The sequence below is a fragment of the Rana temporaria genome, chromosome 5 (genome assembly GCF_905171775.1).
Source record: "Rana temporaria chromosome 5, aRanTem1.1, whole genome shotgun sequence".
Taxonomy (NCBI): Eukaryota; Metazoa; Chordata; class Amphibia; order Anura; family Ranidae; genus Rana; species Rana temporaria.
In genome coordinates, this window is record NC_053493.1 from 387,555,876 (window position 1) to 387,567,968 (window position 12,093).

The window sequence follows — 12,093 nt, forward strand, 5'->3', positions numbered from 1 at the left end:
CAAAAAGGTGACGATATTACAAATATACCTCAATCTATAAAATGTAAACTCCAGCCCATTTCCATCGACACCACCAAAAAGATCATCGGTAGCCTGCGATCCACTACAGTCGGGTTTCCGGCCAGGTCACGGCACGGAAACAGCACTTCTCAAAATATGGGATGACGCTCTCGAAGCAGCAGACGAAGGAGAATCTTGTCTTCTGATACTCCTGGACCTTAGTGCGGCATTTGACACAGTAGATCACAAAATCTTTCTGACTCGGCTCACAGAAGTAGCCAGAGTCGCAGACTCCGATCTACCCTAGTTCTCATCATTTCTGCAAAATCGATCCCAGATAGTGAAACTAGGACCTTTCACTTCAGAAGCGCGTACTCTGACATGTGGAGTCCCTCAAGGGTCCCCCCTGTCGCCCGTGCTATTCAACATTTACCTTTGCCCACTCCACAAAATTATCAGTAACCAGGATCTACCATTCCTACGCCGATGATACTCAGCTTTACTTTCGTATAAACAACAAAAAGGACCAACACCTCGGACTAGAAAAATCCCTCACTCTGATAGACAACTGGATGACAGAGAGTCACCTCAAACTCAATGGTTTCAAAAACAGAACTCCTGGTCCATGCAAGCACAAAGAGATCGACCCCCCGATATTTGGACAGACCATTACCCCCAGCACCAAAGTCAAAAGTCTAGCAGTCATTTTTGATTCCGACATGACAAGGGATGCTCAAATTGGGTCAGTAGTCAGCGGGTCTCACTATCTCCTGCGTCTACTAAGAAGACTTGTGCCCTTCATTCCAAAAAAAGACACCGCAGTACTAGTAAGAACACTAATAAACTCCAAGCTCGATTATGCCAACTCCCTGTACTTGGGTCTCCCAAAATACCAGATTTCTCGTCTGCAAGTCGTCCAGAACACGGCAGCGCGACTGGTAACAGGCAAAAAAACCCTGGGAATCAATTTCCCCCACCCTGAAGTCCCTTCACTGGCTGCCCGTTAAAGACCGAATCACATTCAAGGCCCTCTGCCTGACGCACAAGTGTGTACAAGGCATTGCCCCCCAATCTCAAGACCTCCTACTCTCTAGCTCTCTCATCACCTGCTCCCATGCTCTTCTCCAGGACTTTTCCAGAGCCTCTCCAAGCCTATGGAACTCCTTACCCCAATCTATCCACCTATCTCCTTCTCTATTAGCTTTTAGAGGATCCCTGAAAACCCTCCTCTTTAGCAAAGCCTACCCTTTCCACACCTAACAACTGTATTTTCATTTAAGTCCATCTGATCATCTCCCACATCTACTACCCTTTGTTCCACTTGACCCTCCCTTCTAGATTGTAAGCTCTAACGAGCAGGGCCCTCTGATCCCTCCTGTTATTGATTTGTATTGTGACTGTCTTCCCTGATGTAAAGCGCTGCACAAACTGTTGGCGCTATATAAATCCTGTAAAATAATAATATCTATGTGGGAAAATAAAATACTACAACCCCAATCGCGTTCTCCGATCAGCCAACCAAAATCTACCACAAATCCACAAGGCGTGCTACAAGAGCAAAGGAGAACGAAGATTTGCAGTCCAAGGACCCCGACTGTGGAACTCATTACCATCTCATTTACGAATGGAAGAGAATCACCAGGCCTTCAGAAAAAAACTCAAGACCCACCTTTTCTGAAGACTAAATAGGATGCCAAGTGCCTTGAGGCGATTCAGTTTGCATTTGTAGCGCTATATAAGTTATTCACTCACTCACTTAACATTAGGTGAAATTGAAAGCTTATTTGGTGGAATTTTGAAATTAAAGGTGGCACCATCGGACCACAAAACGCACACATTTTTTTTTTTTTTTTAAGAAAATGTTTTCAGAATTCTCTCCATGTATGGTCTGCATTATAAATTCTAGCAATCTTGGTTCTTTTCTGCATTGCCTCTGCATTACTTGTAAGATGTAACTTCCGGGTTGTGACTCGTGGTACAGAAGGGAACAGGGAATACCAGTTCCATGCATCTGTCACCCTGACATTATACGCCCCCCATTTCTTTCTACCTGCACCCCCAGATCAGATAGGCTAGATCCAGCTCTGCTTACACAAGTGTACGCTATAGGGGCACCCTTGTGAATGAGTCCTAAGCCCCTATTTTGTTCATGGAAGATAAAATCTTAAGACCTTTTGATCTTTACCAATTTTTAAAATGACAGCAAACACAAGATTATAGATAAATACAGTGGGGGGTATTTACTAAAGGCAAATCCACTTTGCACTACAAAGGCACTTGCTGTAGATCTGAGGGGGACATGCAAGGAAAATAAAAAAACAGCATTTTTGCTTGTACATGATTGGCTGATAAAATCAGCAGAGCTTCCCCTCCGATCTACAGCACTTGTGGTGCAGAGTGGATTTGTCTTTAGTAAATAACCCCCAATATCTCACAAAAGTGAGTACACCCCTCACCGTTTTTTAACTATTTTATTCTATCTTTTCATGTGACAACACTGAAGAAATGACACTTTGCTACAATGTAAAGTAGTGACTGTGCAGCTTACAGTGTAAATTTGCTGTCCCCTCAAAATAACTCAACACACAGCCATTAATGTCTAAACCACTGGCAACAAAAGTGAGTACACCCCTAAGTCAAAATGTCCAAATTGGGCCCAATTAGCCATTTTCCCACCCCAGTGTCATGTGATTTGTTAGTGTTACAATGTCTCAGGTGTGAATGGGGAGCAGGTGTGTTAAATTTGGCGTTATCGCTCTCACTCTCTCATACTGGTCACTGAAAGTTCAACATGGCACTTCATGGCAAAGAACTCTGAGGATCTGAAAAAAAAAAAAATGTTCTACATAAAGATGGCCTAGGCTATAAGAAGATTGCCAAGACCTAAAAACTGAGCTGCAGCACGGTGGCCAAGACCATACAACGGTTTAACAGGACAGATTCCACTCAGAACAGGCTTTGCCATGATCGACTGAAGAAGTTGAGTGCACGTGCTCAGCGTCATATCCAGAGGTTGTCTTTGGGAAATAGACTTATGAGTGCTGCCAGCATTGCTGCAGAGGTTGAAGGGGTGGGGGGGGTCAGCCTGTCAGTGCTCAGACCATACGCTGTACACTGCATCAAATTGGTTGGCATGACTGTCGCCCCAGAAGGAAGCCTCTTCTAAAGATGACACAAGAAAGTCTGCTTATCTTCAGCAAACTGCAGGCTAAGGACATGGATTACTGGAACCTGTCCTGTGGTCTGATGAGACCAAGATAAACTTATGTTGTTCAGATGGTGTCAAGCGTGTGTGGCGCCAACCAGGTGAGGAGGACAAAGACAAGTGTGTCTTGTCTACAGTTCTACAGTCAAGCATGGTGGTGGGAGTGTCATGGTCTGGGGCTGGATGAGTGCTGCCGGCACTGGGGAGCTACAGTTTATTGAACCATGAATGCCAACATGTACTGTGACATACTGAAGCAGAGCATGATCCCCTCCCTTCAGAGACTGGGCCGCAGAGCAGTATTCTAACTTGATAACGACCCCAAACACACCTCTAAGACGACCACTGCCTTGCTAAAGAAGCTGAGGGTAAAGGTGATGGACTGGCCAAGCATGTCTCCAGACCTAAACCCTATTGAGCATCTGTGGGGCTCCTCAAAGGAAAGGTGGAGGAGCGCAAGGTCTCTAACATCCACCAGCTCTATGATGTCATGGAGGAGGGGAAGAGGACTCCAGTGGCAACCTGTGAAGCTCTGGTGAACTCCATGCCCAAGATGGTTAAGGCAGTGCTGGAAAATAATGGTGGCCACACAAAATATCGACACTTTGGGCCCAATTTGGACATTTTCACTTAGGGGTGTACTCACTATTGTTGCCAGCAGTTTAGACATTAATGGCTGTGTGTTGTTATTTTGAGGGGACAGTAAATTTACACTCACTACTTTACATTGTACCAAAGTGTAATTTCTTCAGTATTATCACATGAAAAGATAAAATAAAATATTTACAAAAATGTGAGGGGTGTACTCACTTTTGTGAGATACTGTATATACAAAAAAAAAAAACACACTTATTCATCAATAGCTGCAGGAATATAAAGAAATGCTATTAAATCTTATGAACAAAGCAATAAAAATGGTTTTATTTAAATTATCTTTTGTAACTTTTATTCAAACCTCCTAGTATATTTGTGCAGTGTACTGAAATGAGAACTATTTTTTTTAAATCATATACATTTAGGAGATGAGGGATCCAAACTGAGAAAATAAAAAGTTATTCTGAAAGTGCACTCACAGGGTAGGATAACCTAGGCCTAAAACGCTCACGTCTTTCAGATCAATTTTATATATTACAAAAATACAAAAACAAAAATTAGTCTTTCTGAAAAGTTAAACTATTCCACACATACATAATATTAGCGACTCCTTAACTACTGTCTCTCTTTAGTACTTGAAGAACAAATTAAGTAAACCTAAAAAAGAAAAAAAAACAACAGGAAGCCCTTTTAAATTTTAAGTTTGTGTCTAAATTGGCTGAATGTGGAAACCCTGATATGCCAATGGTTGGTTTTTCAGAAGGAGACAGTTCATACTGATAGAATAAAATAAAAAAAACAGCAGATATTAAGAAATCAGGTGCTCTCCTTGAGCTGGACGTTTTGCACCCCCTCCCCCCCTTCCGCTAAGAATCGAACCCACCCAGCTCGACACTCCAACAAAGGCAGTGGTCCCGTTATTATTCCATGGCTCTTCCACAAGGACTTAAATATATATGTTCTATATACACAACAAAAAGGAACAAATTCGACAACTTAGTGGTTACTAATTCTAAACAATGCAAATTTTAATAATAAAAAAAAAAAATTATAATAAATTGCGTATCCAATGAATCCCACACTTGAAAGCAGTTCCAGTAAAGAGGATATGGGCAGGAAGAATTGTACAAAGTCTGAAAGGATTTTAGTTCTTTGGCAAAAAAGAACTTTTCAGTTTTATAAACAAAGACGAGTGCATGGACAGGGGGGCCGATCCAAAAAAACACAACAACAGCATGAATTCTTATTGACAGTAGGAAAATAAATCTCTGCTATAATCGTCAGTATTCAAGATCTTCTCCACTTGCCCTTACACCTGAAAAAAGAAAAAAAAGAAAAATAATTAATAAATATGCTGCAAACAAAAAAAAGAAAGAAAAAAGAAAAACACACACAATCTGTAAAAACACAATCTGTTTGCAATAATAATAACTTCAATCCTGGTGCTTGCAATGCTCCATTCTAAAGCTGAACTTAAGGCCCCTTTCACATGTCCGTTCCGCCTGTCCGTTCATTACAAGTCCGTTAACGGACTTGTAATGAATCCCTATGGGAACGCATCCATTAGCGGATGGAGCATCCGCTAGCGTCCGCGTCCGTCGGGATCTGGTTTTCGGACGGAAGAAAACCCTATTTTTCTTCCGTCCGGCGGAACGGAACTGATGCAGACGGACAGACGGTCCGTCTGCATCCGGTTCCCCATAGGGCAGAGCGGAGCTGAGACAGGGCGGTCCCTGCACTGTGTGCGGGGACCGCCCTATCCGCCGACAGCTCAGCAGAGATCCCCGCTGAGCCGACGGAGCGGACAAAGGAAACTGACAGGACGTGTGAAAGAGCCCTTATTTTCACATGCAGCGGGACTGTGCTGGCACTGCATGGGTTAACCGCTCATTTTATTTTCTAGGGGTTCAGAGAGCTACGCCAATTTAATCCTCCCAGCACAAGACCAGTCCCTGTAGCTCCTGTCCCCCCTGCAGTCTCGTGCGGTGGACTGTCCTGGACATCAGGCCCATAGACCTGCTCTGGACATGAGCACGTCGGGAACAGTCCACCGCTGGATTGTGGGGGAGTGCCCTTTGCCGCTGGGACGCAAGTATCAGATGAGTATACAGTTGTCGCCCCTGGGAAAAATGAGCAGTTAAAGTGACTGACTGTAAAGTCTCTTTTTCTCCATTAACTGCTTCAGCCCCGGAAGATTTGGCTGCCCAATGACCGGGCCATCTTTTGCGATACGGCACTTTGTCGCTTTAACCGACAATTGCGCGGTCGTGTGACGCTGTACCCAAACAAAATTGACGTCCCCCCCCCCCCCACACACAAATAGAGCTTTCTTTTGGTGGTATTTGATCACCTCTGCGGTTTTAATTTTTTTGCGCTATAAACAAAACAAAAAAAAAAAAACATAATTTTGAAAAAAAAACACATCTTTTACTTTTTGCTATAGTAACATTTTTTAAAACAATTTTTTCCCTAAATTTTTAGGCCAATATGTATTCTACATATTTTTGGTAAAAAGAAAAAAATATAATAAAAGAGCTCTTGCATGTATAATAAAAGAGCTCTTGCATGTAAATGGGGCGACAGTGGAGTCCTCCCGACACGTTTCGTGGTCAAAAGCACATCGTCAGACGATGTGCTTTTGACCACGAAACGCGTCGGGAGGACTCCACTGTCGCCCCATTTACATGCAAGAGCTCTTTTACTTCCAGCCAAATGTAAGTTTGATAGCTGTGAATAAACACGTATTTTTTCTTTTATACGGAGTTACGCTATGTGGCCACTTCTCTTTATTTTTCCCTATGCACCACTAACACACTGAGCCAATTGGTTTTGGGATACCAACATCAGTATAGCTTCCGGCTTACTCCTGGGAAACTATTCCATATAAGGACCTACCCACCAGTTGGACCTACGCTTCCTGCCAAGGATTGCTGTTTGACAATCGTCATATAAAGCCTTGACTGACCTCTTTTGGCATATGCCACCAGTGGTCAACAAGTTCCGGTAAGCCTGCACTTTTTCCGGTGATGGGATTGTCACGTTAAAGGAGTCACGCTTTCTCCATTTATTCACCTTTTCACTTGAATGTCTTGTGGATGTTGATGAACTTTGCTATATACATCGGATCATCACACCAAGGAGTTTTGTTGGACTCTGTTTTTATGTTTGATACCACCTTAGGTGCATCAGTTCACGTGCCAGTCGGCACTGTTGTCACCCCTCGCTACAGAGGAATCTCACATGTTTCACAATTTGTGTCTAACATTTATTAATGTTATATGTGTTTTATTTTTTACTATACACATTTTTTGGTATTTTGATATTCATTTATTAATTTTAGCGCTACACATACGTATTTCTTGGTTGTTTTGCTTTTTTGAATGAGCCGTGTCAGCAGCTACCATTTACGCACACCTGGCAGCGCAGGGTATCCACTCTCTTTATGTTTCACTTAGTGGATCGATTTCCAGGCTTTTTTCTTACATGTGTATTCATGCTTCAGGAGTTTGTTTTTAGCCCAGGGGGGTCCCCAGACTCCCTAGACCAGGGATCCTCAAACTACGGCCCTCCAGCTGTTGCGGAACTACAAATCACATTAGGCATTGTAAAACTGACATTCACAGACATGACTAGGCATTATGGGAATTGTAGTTCCTGAACACCTGGAGGGCCGTAGTTTGAAGACCCCTGCCCTAGACAAAGGGTCAGTTTACAGACTTTTAGGTCAATAGGGCCCCATCTTTGATATTAGGAAGGGGAAATAGTGCTGCAAGAACCAATTAAAGGCAAGCAAAGGGCCCCAATTGGCCCCGGGGGGGGGGGGGGGGGGCAGCAGTTTGAAGACCAGTTATAGCCTGTAGAAAGCACTAGGAGGGAGGAGTTTAGGGGTGGAGAGCTGCTGTTTGGCCTGAAAACGAGTGACAAAATGCTTGTAAGACGCTCATGTTGTGCATTTTCATGCATTTTACTGAAGTCTACAGGGCCAATAAAAAACAAAACACTCCAAATCTGCCTGAAAAGACGCCCATGTACTTTTTTGAGTGACAAATGTTTTGATACTGGCGACAAAATGCTCAAATGTGAACAGGGGCTTTTGAAATGAATGGGAATTTGACTTTTGAGGGCCTCAGAGCTGCAAAACACTCAGGTGTGAATAAAAATGCCATGACAATACAAACACCCTAAAAATTATCTATTTTTGGAAAGGTGATCCAATTTTTGCCAGAGTTTTTTGGGGGGGGGAAATAAACAGGCTGGTATAGAATGGGTTAAGGCACAGAGGTTGGTAATCGTGCGTTATATACAGCACATCATTCATGTACAGATCATACACAGAGAGGGATTACCGTACAGGTCACTTACAGTGAGATGATGGGGTTAATGCACAGATGATGTGTAGGGTAAGAGAGAGGTGAAGGGTTGGCAAACAGATCACAGAGACAGGATGGAAATGAGATGGAGGGTGAAAGGGTTACAAATAAATGGTCCCACAATTCGTTAAAAAAAAATTCTGCTGATCCCTTTAAAATTTTTATTGAAATAAATTCTCACTTCCTCTCTGGTGAAGGAAGGGGAGGGTTCTCAGTACACCATTTACATTTGTGAGCTATTTGGTCATCATTGATCATAAAGTGCAGAGCCGCTCAGATCAGCTCTGTGTATTGTGTCTGACACGGATGGGCATCACTGGTTTTATGTGCCATAATGGTGCCAGTCAGTGCCCATTTGTAGGCACAGATTGGCATATGTTGGGCATTAATTTGCACATGTGGATGGCCATGGGGGATGTACCTGGCCATCCATGTTAAGCGATTCCCTGGTGGTCCTGGCAGCTTCCCTGGTGGTCCAGTGTGGGCATCTGAGGGGGTGCTGCGCTGATAATCAGCACAGATTCCCCCCCCCCCCCCCCCCATCTACTCACGGCTGTCAGACACGAGGGAGGAAAAGCTTATAAGCGGCTCTTCCTGTTTACATCGTGATCAGCCTTGATTGGACACAGCTCATCATGTAGTAAAGAGTCTCCGTCTGAGGCTCTTTACCGAGATCGGCAAAACTGTGTGTCAGACTAACACACCGCTCCACCGATCGCCGCGATGTGCACAAGAGCGCGGCAGCTGTTATCCTGCACAAAGCAGAGGGAACCAGGTATTGAAACAGCTGGCTTCACCTACACTTCTAAGTCCAACTAGTAAAATAAAAATATATTTAGTCTCTTTTGTGCCGCCATTCCAGATTCTGGCAGTAGGTGGCACTGCAGGCAAGAGCAAATTCCAGCTGCCTGTGCACACTGAAACCCAGGAGCCATCGCACATGGCACCTCGTGGTGTAAGGGCCGACGGGAGAAACTTTTTTTTTGGTTTTCCTTAACAGCGTTCCTAAATAAATATTCCTGTAGTTTTAGAAATAAAAAAAGAAGGACACCTGTTGGTTTTCATTCAACCTTTGTAATCTATAAAATATACTGCCAATATTAAATAAACTAATACCTAAAAAACTTCTATGGCACTTATGGACATGGAACGTTTGCACCTTTTATGGACACAAGTGACACCATATTAAAGGGATAAGTTCACCTTTTACACAATTTTTAATTTATTTTTACCTGCAAAAAAAAAAATGATGTGCATTTACAACTATTTGTTTTTGGAGCCTGTAAAGCATCGCTCCCACAATCAGCAGATCGCAGGCGTCATGAAGGACTCCTACAGACAGCAGTGTATCTGTCTTTTTGTACGGACAGCAGTGGTGACTGGTGCTCAAAATTCTTTGGGGGGGGGCGCAAACAAGCGAAAAAATTAAATAAAAATTGCAGCCTCACTGTGCCCAGCAAAGGCAGCCACTGTGCCCTGTAAATGCACCCCCCCCCCCTAGCTTTCTGGGGTAAGCCATCCTCCTTCCACGGTCCCTCAATGTCTTCTCCCGGCCCTTGATGACGCTTCAACCAATCAGGTTACCCATAACCAGAGAACCTGATTGGCTGAGACTCCTGCCATTCTTTTCCAAGGAACGCACCCCTCGTGCATCCCTGGATAAGTGTTTGGAAGCCTATTACAGCCTGAGACGCTGGCTCTGATAGGCACTTCCACAGCCAAACAGCTGCCGTCATTCAGATGGCCAGCGCTCGCCAGGGGGCCGGCCATCTGAATAGTCGGCGGCAGCGGCAATACATAGATTCATGCAATGCATGAATCTATGTATTGTATCAGTGGCGGTGCGGGGGCGGCGCTCCGGCGCCCACTATGGACGCACACTGACAAACAGACAGACACACACTATCAGGAAGAATGAATAACTACCAGAGCGCTCAACTGCTCCATGGTAATTCATTGAAATTTCAAGCTGAGAGCTGCAAAGGCTGTCAGGACTTGTAGTTTCCCTTTCACAGAAAACTGAATGAATGACGTGGCCGGCCGGGCAGAGCCCCAAATATGGGAGGAACATGTAAATATGGGAGGAACTTACACTGGAACGCATCCCCTCAGTCACGCGATCATGTTTTTTGTAAAAGCTGAACTTACCCTGTAAGGAGATGTTTGAATATTTAAAGTGACACCTGTCCAGCACCCAGCACCCCCCCCCCCCCCCCCATTGGCTGCTCCTTCCTCAAGGGACACAAAATAATCCAATGCTTTTTAGGTATTGGGTATACAGGCCATCAGGACTACCGGGAGTTTCCCAGCGGGCCGATGGCTCAGTGGGCCGGTCAGGAGTAGTCCTGGAGCCGCTCACAGTGAGTGATTGCGATTTCATTACTGTCACCTAGGAGCAGCTGCTGACACTTTCTGGAGAGAGGATTAGGCATTCTACTCGCTCCAGCCTGCATGGGGAGATGTAGAGCCGGCAGACTTTCCTTTCTCTCTCCCCTTATCACATGACTGGAGAGAGGAAGAAGAGAAGCTGCCTTCAGAACTGTGAGTACACGAGGGAGGACACTGATGTACGGGGGCTGCTGATGGGGACACGCCAAATTAAAGTGGCCAGTCTGAAGTCCAGGACCAAATTTTTGGCTCAGTCCAGCCCTGTGGGTATATGTGGCCACCTCCCATGTGACAGTGCGGACAAGCAAACACTAGGCCCAAGCGCTGCCAAAGGGCTGATGTCACTGCTCCCTCTGGGCTCCAATAATAGCCAACACTGGGTATTTAGGTGGCGGGGGGGGGGGGACACTCAATTTGCCCTGTATCTCTTAAAGTAAAACCTAAAAAGCCAAGTATTACCAATTATATTTTTATCCCCCTGGGCCAGTGCTATCCAACCACTTTCCTTAAGTGCCCCCAACAGGAAATGTTTTTTGAAAATCCCTTAGATAAAATACAAAGTTGAACGAAATTCTGAAAACATGACTTGTTAGGGCCCTTTCACACAGGCTGTCCAATCAGGTTCAGGTCCGCCTGTCAGTTTTTCAGGCGGACCCGATCAGACCCTCTATTCACCACTATGGAGTGGCAGATGTCAGGGGACACATCCGCTGACACCCGCTGCCATCCAAAAAAAAACCCCAAAAAACACAACACACCAATGGTTGGTCCCATTTTCCATCCATCAGGTGGTTCGTTTCCATCCGATTTTCTTGTAGAGGAGAGCGGGACTGTCCATTCTGCAGAGCAGAGTGGACATGGACTGGTGGCACCTGTTTGAAATGGGTACTTGAGGACCAAGGTTTTGAACCACTGCCCTAGACTAAACAAGCATTAGACCCCTGCATTGCGAGAGAAGCCCCACTGCAGGGAGAAGATCTGCTGCCTGTAGTTGGCCCTTAAACTTTCCATAGATATCAAAGAGCAGGTAAAGTTCGGAGGTCCAACCATTTCATTGTACTGTATAATAATTGTACTGCATTTTATTTTCTCTGCAAGCTTGACGACAATGTTGGGTTTGACTGAACCAGTTCAAGCAATGGTAGGAGAGAAGGAACGGCACGGTGCACTTAGCAAAGACTGCGCTGGTTAAGCTTTAAGCTTAGGGAACAGCACTGACTAAACGGTCCTTTAAAGTGGTTGTAAACCTCAGACATAAAATATTAATAAAGCATATTGCTCTATAGTGCTATTAAAGTGGTTGGAAACTCTTACGGACCACTTTAACCTACAGGTAAGCCTAGGTCCAAGATATATCTCCTTAACCTATACCTAGATTTGCAAAAGAATGGCACTGATGTCTACGGCATGCAGGCGCACATAGCGTGTAGCTTCACACGGCAATCATGCCTTAAGTGGCGGCACCCGCGCGCATTCGCGGGAGTGACGTCACAGCGACGGAGCTGCGATATGCGGAAGAGACTCGTGGAGAGATGC

General features: G+C 44.7%; 1 protein-coding gene across 1 annotated transcript in view; it reads right to left on the reverse strand.

The window, feature by feature from the left end:
• Positions 1-4,199: 4,199 nt before the first annotated feature.
• Positions 4,200-12,093, reverse strand: part of ZHX2 (zinc fingers and homeoboxes 2) — a 77,505-nt gene continuing 69,611 nt past the window's right edge. Inside the window, exon 4 of the mRNA XM_040354906.1 lies at positions 4,200-5,114. Coding sequence (XP_040210840.1) covers positions 5,109-5,114 — 6 coding nt within the window. The 3' untranslated portion in view covers positions 4,200-5,108. The remainder of the gene's footprint in view (positions 5,115-12,093) is intronic.